Here is a 7,686-nt window from a genome sequence, read left to right as displayed (position 1 = left end):
AAACCCAACTTCCCTGCAGTAAATTTAACATCAAGCAGTTTAATTTAAAAACCAAACAACCTATATATCACTGTTCATGCACAGGAAGGTTTTCTTTCCCAATGATAATACTATTGCTTAGGTAAATTATTTTTATTTTATATTTGTATTCCCTCAGTAACAAGAAGTATTTTGTGCTCTACTGACTCTGCATATCTTCAAAAATTTCTAATTTCAAAGTTGTATGTTTATTCCCAGTAAAGCAATTGATCCTCTTACAGAATTTATTTAGTGTACATGTCTTTTTATTTTTTTCTGCATTGAATCACAGCTAGAAGTTGTCACAGGGCCTGGTTTTGTAGGAGTAGCTGTCCGCACTGCTTATACAACTACAACTTGGAACTTCTTTCACTAGGACATTGATATTTTTCCCATGAACTTCCCTAGCCCATGGTAGTAAATCCTGTCCAGCTAGAAGCAGAGAGGCTATCCTTTATAAAGCTTTGTAATAAGACTTGTTCAAATACCATGATGATAAATTGTTGAACAAAACCATGCTGACCCACAGATATAAAATAAACCTGGAATATAAGATTAGGACTCCACATCTTGTGCAGAAAGTATTCTTAAATATGAACTGATTAAAAACACTTCATTTTCCTTTTTTCCTCCATTCTCTCTTTTGCATTGGTTCCTGTTCTCAACAGGAAAACATTGCTGAATCAAATGATAAACACCAGTACTAAGACACCTAGTGTTGTGCTGTGGGAAGGAAAATCCTAGAAAAAGCCACAGAGGGGCTGTTTGGAAAGTGTGAATGTTCTCTTTTGCAAAACGTTCACATATCTGACCAACTGCATAGAAAGCAGGCCCCTAGCCTGGGACAGGGGTTGGCGCCTCAGTCAAGAGAGAATTCAAAGGTTTTGTAGCTCTGAAAGAGCTGAAGAGTTTGTAAATTAGTTTATGTTCTACTTCATGCGTTTTTGCAAAGGAGGGGAACATATGGGCCACAAAAAAAAAGTTACCTTAGAATTATTATTAATATTCTACAAGCACAAAAGTGAAAAAACAGTTAATTTTCTTATAGAACTAATTCTGCCCTCTTGTGCCTATGCACGATTTGTATTACTGTATGACATGCAGACAATGATTGTGGCTGTAAGGCTACAGCTTCATGGCCAATGCAATAGTGCTCCACATCAGAAGAAGCTCCTCAAGGCACTGTGCCTGGCAGAAGCACTGGAGAAGCATCTAGAAACATATGATTTTTTCTCTCCAATGTGCATTACTTTGTATTTCTCATCAACACTGAACTTCGCCAGCCATCACACCACACATTCACCTAGCTTGGTTAGATCTCTGAAGTTTCTCACAGTCCTCTCTAATTTAACTAATTTAAGTAACTATAATCTGTAAATTATTACCCCACTACTTGCCACCCCCCTCCAGATTATTAATAAATTACAATATTAAAATTAGACCTAGATGAGAACATAGGGGTACCCTGTTGTTAACCTTTTGCTATTTTGAAAATTAACCACTTAATCCTATCAGTAGCCTTCTGTCTCTTACCCAGTTCTTGATTGATGACAATAGTTTGCCTCTCACCTAATGACCATTTCGGAACCTCTTGTGCAAGAGCTTGCCAAAGGCCTTTCAGAACAGAAGTCTAAATAATAAAATCAACCAACCAGAGCAGGCCAAGTGCGGGTGAGAGCAGCTCCTGCTATACCTTTTGCAAGGGTTCAGCATGTGCTCCCCACTTGCTCATCCAGGCCAACTAGCAAATGTGTATAAAGTGAGGTCACTATCCCCTCTCCCCCCTCTTGAGGAGAGTAAGTATTACATACATATGCAATTAAACAGACAAATTCAGTATTTACATAATAGAGAGATAAATATGATAAAATAACACTGAGCCCAAGAGTTTAATAGAGTCAAAAAATGATTAGACATTAATATGGATAATGAGAACATCAGTTACATATATTTTTAAAATAACAAGAGAGATAAATCCTTATGCATTAGGGAATAAAATAATTGACGAGATTAAAAATAAACACCACATTCATTGGCAGGTTATTCAATAGCTGTCCATTTTGGCTTTTTTTACACCTCTCTTATCTGCTACTGGGCCACTGGTCTGATCCAATATAGTAATTTCTACATGCAGATACATATTACAGGGAATTTAGTATTTTGTAGATATCTAGAGAATCAATCTGTGCACACAAACTGGTAATGAAAAATGACACACACACACATATATATTATGCTATTTTAACTTAAGATCTTTTTTCATCCAGTTTCAGCATAACATCTGATTGGGTTGCTGTAACTAAATAATCACAAAGAAATGTTAGAAGAAACAGAAAATGTTTCAAAAAAAGGGAGCATTTTTAATGTTTCTGCCACAAAAAGATAGTAAATGCTTTACTTTTGAAGTTACGTAGAAAATTCTGTTATCATATAAAGAGTTTATTGTGCCAAATTTTGAGACTAAATGTAGTCATTCAAGTGTGAAAGAGAGGTTTTAGACCTGTTTTAAGTGAAAAATCTCAATACAACTTTAAATACGTAGTTGCTACTGACATCTCCAGACTAAAACTATACATCTCCTAATAGGTCTTTGCAATGCTTTGAAGCGCTGTGGAATACCACCACCTTAATAAAATCCTTCTAAGAGAAAAAAAATGATTTGTGTTTTTCCTCTGACAAAGTAGGAATTTTTTTTAAAACATCTCCACCTAACATTTAGAACTTGCTTTTATTACTATGTTATTTTTTCCTCCCACTGAGTAATGATCTTTAAATCAAGACCAGCTAAAAACTTCCATAAAAGGAGACATCTGGTCACAAATTCAGTGGTACAGTTGTTAGTTTGAATTAAGTAAAAAACATTAAATCAATGTTCTGTAAATGCTAAAACACAGAAATGGTCAGAAAAGTCTATGGGTATATTTAGTATCTAAGGACTCAGATCTGCAAATGCTCACTATAGCAAGCACTTGGAGTGAAATCCTGGCTCTATTGAAGTCAAGGGGAGTTTTGACATTGATTTCAACGGTGCCAGGATTCCACCCTCTGTCTGGTAGCAGTGAGACTCATAGTACTTAACCAGAGCACAAAATTCAAGTTACCACACTTAGAGAAAATGTATTAATAGACCTTCGTAAGCATTAGAAAAAGATAGTAGTTTTTCAACATTAAATATGAGACCAGTGACACCTACATGAATGTATTTATTATTTATGCGGCATCTTAGAGACTAACCAATTTATTTGAGCATAAGCTTTCGTGAGCTACAGCCCTAAGGTGCCACAAGTAATCCTTTTCTTTTTGCGAATACAGACTAGCACGGCTGTTACTCTGAAACCTTTATTATTTATGTATTTATTATTTAGATTTCTGAAAGTCCTTTGACAAGGTCTTGCACATCACTTAAAGTGGTATAGAAAGATAGTGAGTGATACAGATAGAGAGCCTTAAAAAAAGTATAAGGCTAATACTCAGATGGTATAAACCACTGTAAATTAAAAAAACTTTTGAAAGCTAAATTTAACTAACATTCAATTTAACTAATTATTGCATTCAAATTAATCGCACTAACTACTTGAATTAGTTACTTTGCTTACGACCTGGTTAAAACAAAAGATGCATTGGCAAGCTAATGGGTTTGTACTCTTCACTATTCTAACTTAGAGCATTATGGCTGATACTTAAACATTTTCATCCAATTGTTCTAATAAAATAAATAAATAAATAAATAAATAAATATAGACTCATTTGCACAACAGCATCTGTTAATTATAAAAAGACAATGATTATCTAATAATTTTTGATTACAGAGTATGAAAAGATCAGCAATGACAAATATGCACAACAAACCTTAGGATAATTCTGAATGTTTAATTGTTCAGTCCTCCCATATTCTATTTTTAGAAGATGGCATTTAAATACCATTAAATCCAAGAAGAAATAACAGCTGCTAAGATTTTGTATACAGCAGCTATTACTGAGATCTGAGAGATTAAAATGACTTTCTGAAAGGCCACAGGTTTGGCTAATTTTTTTTTAAAGAAACAAAATACATTTAATTCAAAATATGACGTACTCTAAACCCAATGAAATAATGGCTTTCAAAAGCCAACATTATTATTGCTAAATAACCTTCTCTCTCTGCAGGTATTCCATGTAGTCACAGGTTGATATGAAATTAGCTACTCTAAGTAAGTCTTTGCCCAACATGTAACTTATTATTAGAGGATTTCTCTTGTAATTAGTCAACTGTATCTAGGTAAGCCTCATGAAAAATGTATGTCTACTTTACAGCATAAGCCCAAGTTCAAACTCAGGCTCAAGCCTAACACTCCTTCTGTCTACACACAAATCACGCTCCAGGGCTCTGACCCAGGTCCTAGAACCTCATGGGGGTGAAGGGTTCAACCCTGAGTCAAGCTGGGACCTAGGGTTCAAGCTCTATTTGCAGCGTAGACACAGCCCCACTGGACTTGTGCTCTGGGAAATCGCCAAAAGTATCCCACACGCCAACTTTCTTTGTCCTTTGGATAGTCAAATTTTCCCACACTGCACCATCAACAAAGGCCTAGAGCTGCCACATTCTGGGAGGGTGCTAGGAAGTCTGTGATATGTGCAGTTAGATTTGGGCCCCCATAATGCAGTGTAGACGTGGGAGCCCAAGGTTGTGACCCAGGGCTCAACAATTCCTAATCTAGGGTTGCAAGTGAGTGTAGATGCTCAATCCCTAAATTAATAAACACAGAGTTTGCTAACTCGAGTTCTACTAACCTAGGGGTTACATTGCAGTGTAAACATACCCTTGGTCTCTCATTCAGATCAGGAAATAGACAATTCTTTAATTTCATCTTTTAAAAAAAAAAATCAAAAACTAAAACTGCACTTCTCATGAGCAGAAACTTAAATGCCACTAAAATAACTAAGAGGACTCACCAAGTTCATTGAGACTCTGGGCAGCTTTTGTTATTTCTCTGCTTCCTCCTTGCAGCTGTCCTTGAAGTCTCTTACTTAGATACAAGATGCGTATTATTCTCCGCAGCAAGTCACAGGCTGCCTGTGTGGAAATCATGGCTTTAAGTGTATATTCAGTGTTCGGTATGTATAGTTTTAGGCCCCAATCCTGGAAACTCTTGAATATAAGCTTGTAGTTAAATACAAAACACACAAGCATTTGCAGAATCAGAGACCTATTGGTCAGAGATGCACACTGATAAATGTCAATTTTTTCATAAGTACTCTGACTTTATACAACAACATTCACTATTTTAACTATTAATGTTACTGCACATGATTCTGTAGAAAAGCCTCTGATTTTATTTGCTATGCAAAAATGAAATATTTACATTTGATAAGTTACATCACACCTTATTTATAAAGACAATTTAGCTTTATTTTGTATAATGTCCTTCACAGAAAATTTTACCCATGTCAGTAAAAAGCAGATACTGGCTTTTGTTCAGCTGATCAAAGTTTGACCAGAAGCAAAACAAAAACACAAATATTGATTTTGTTTGTTTTGTTTTCTTTTATCTCAGGAGATAATAAATCTTAAGGCTGACCAAGACAGTCAATATATGTATTACCATGTTCTCTTCCAATATCTGGAAGACTTCATTTTGGGAAAGTATTTTAAAATGGTTACTCTCAAACTCAGACCAGGAATAAAGCATAAAGTTGTAATGGGTAGAGTAATTAACAACTGAAACCATTTACCAAGGATCGTGATGGATTCTCCAGCACTGAGAATTTTAAAATCAAGACTGGATGTTTTTCTAAAAGATATGCTCTAGGAATTATTTTGGGAAAAGTCTATGGCTCGTGTTATATAGGACTTCAGATTAGATTATTATAATTGTCCCTTCTAGCCTTAGAATCTGCTCAGCCAATTGTTAAGTCAACATAATTCATAATCTTTTAAAGTGTTTTGAGATTGGATGGAAGGCACTAAGTAAGATCCAAGTATCTCTTATTCAGGAAACACAACTGCATATGCTTTTGCTTTGCCTTTGTTCACATTGATCTAGGACACAATACTGTTGACTTCTGAGGCACTTATAATAGGTTCCTGGCTTTTTAACTGACTGTTCTCAGACAAATCTTTTCCTCTTCTAGGTAATAAAAAGGAGAAGCAGAAAGGCATTAAGAGGTACATCTAAGCCACAAGAGATCTATTTTCAGACAAGTTTTTAAATGAAATGGAGAGATTCAGGAAGGTTCTTCCAGATGGCATGAGAGGCAGAGGGGAAAGTTTTCTCACCAGCAGTGGCATGAAACAACAGATAGGAGGTAGTACTAAAAAATAAGAGTAAAAAAGCAACATGGAAGGTTTTAAAACAAAGAGAGCAATTATAAACTAGATCTTGGGAATCCAGGTCAGTTCATATAGGATTAGGTTGGTGTGATCATGGTATATCGTACACGCAACATTCTGGGCCAGCTGAAATCTTAAGAAATAGGACTTAGAAACCCAATGCAAAAAAAGACAAAGAAATGGTCCAGATTTCAGCAGAAATGGAATCCATGCAATGAAAAACTACAAGGTTGTGGCAGTGGAAACTGTTAAATTTGTAGACATCAGAAACAAGCATGACAAAATTATGTATCATGGAGACACAAAGAAAAGGAGTACTTGTGGCACCTTAGAGACTAACCAATTTATTTGAGCATAAGCTTTCGTGAGCTACAGCTCACTTCATCGGATGCATAGTGTGGAAAGTGTAGAAGAACACGGCTGTTACTCTGGAGACACATAAGAGGTTTGTGAAGATGATGGATTGGTTCTGGAGTATGTACCTCTTGCCTAAGAGAGGATCTTTTGAGTCATTTAATTTAAGGAAGTCAAGATGAAATTAAGTATTAAATATTTAATAAGTTAAGTAATTATCTGACAACATTGCAGAAGTACATAGTGTTTTGTAAATTGAAGTTTATTTAATTTCTTTGGAAATCAAACATGCAAGTACATGTACCTAGATACACACACCAACACAAATAAATGCATCACGTAATAAAAAAATCCAAAGTATTGCTCGTTAGTCACTCCCCCTTAGGATGCTAGCACAAAGTGACAAAAGCAAAGATATATTCAGTTTAGTATTCTTCAACACCTAGACATGACAAGAAAAAAATGAAAGGGATGCCCCACTGAACCCAGATGACTGAAAACACTGTTAACCTCATCGCTTTTGGCACCATACGTCTTGAAGAGTAATTTTTTTTTTCAGTGTTGCCAGAGGACTTCCCACATGACTCTCATTAATGATAATGGAAGTCATGTGGGGATCATACTACTGTAATTTACTAAATGTTTGTAATTCAATTAATTTGTTTCTTTAATAAGAAAAATATTAATCCACATCTATTTGTATCTTTTACAGTCTATGAACAAAATTTCAGCAACAGAAATGAAAAAGCAGCTTTGTAGAATGTAATGTGCTTCAAAAGTACAGTCTGGTGCCAATATTTTGCTTTTTGACTTAACTAAAACTGAACATCCACAGAAAAATTCAACCAGATATGAACCCTAAGATCAGAAAATAACAATCTTTTGAATATTGCTTATATTTCTTATATTACATACTAAAAGCCTATTTCATTTTTATTAACTTATTATTAAGGCTACGTTTTAGTCATGGGGGGGCAGTCGGGGGCAACATGGGTGCTGGGGGG

At 35.3% G+C, this 7,686-nt stretch overlaps 1 protein-coding gene across 3 annotated transcripts in view; it reads right to left on the bottom strand.

Annotated features, from left to right (window-relative positions):
- Window positions 1-7,686, bottom strand: part of COG5 (component of oligomeric golgi complex 5) — a 307,484-nt gene that overhangs the window by 275,717 nt on the left and 24,081 nt on the right. For all 3 annotated transcript variants that reach the window (XM_073328456.1, XM_073328457.1, XM_073328458.1), the window contains exon 6: window positions 4,951-5,071. In XM_073328456.1, coding sequence (XP_073184557.1) covers window positions 4,951-5,071 — 121 coding nt within the window. The remainder of the gene's footprint in view (window positions 1-4,950; window positions 5,072-7,686) is intronic.

Source organism: Lepidochelys kempii, chromosome 1, assembly GCF_965140285.1.
Source record: "Lepidochelys kempii isolate rLepKem1 chromosome 1, rLepKem1.hap1, whole genome shotgun sequence".
Taxonomy (NCBI): domain Eukaryota; kingdom Metazoa; phylum Chordata; order Testudines; family Cheloniidae; genus Lepidochelys; species Lepidochelys kempii.
Note: the sequence above shows the minus strand (reverse complement) of the source record. Positions and strands in the feature narration are given on the sequence as shown.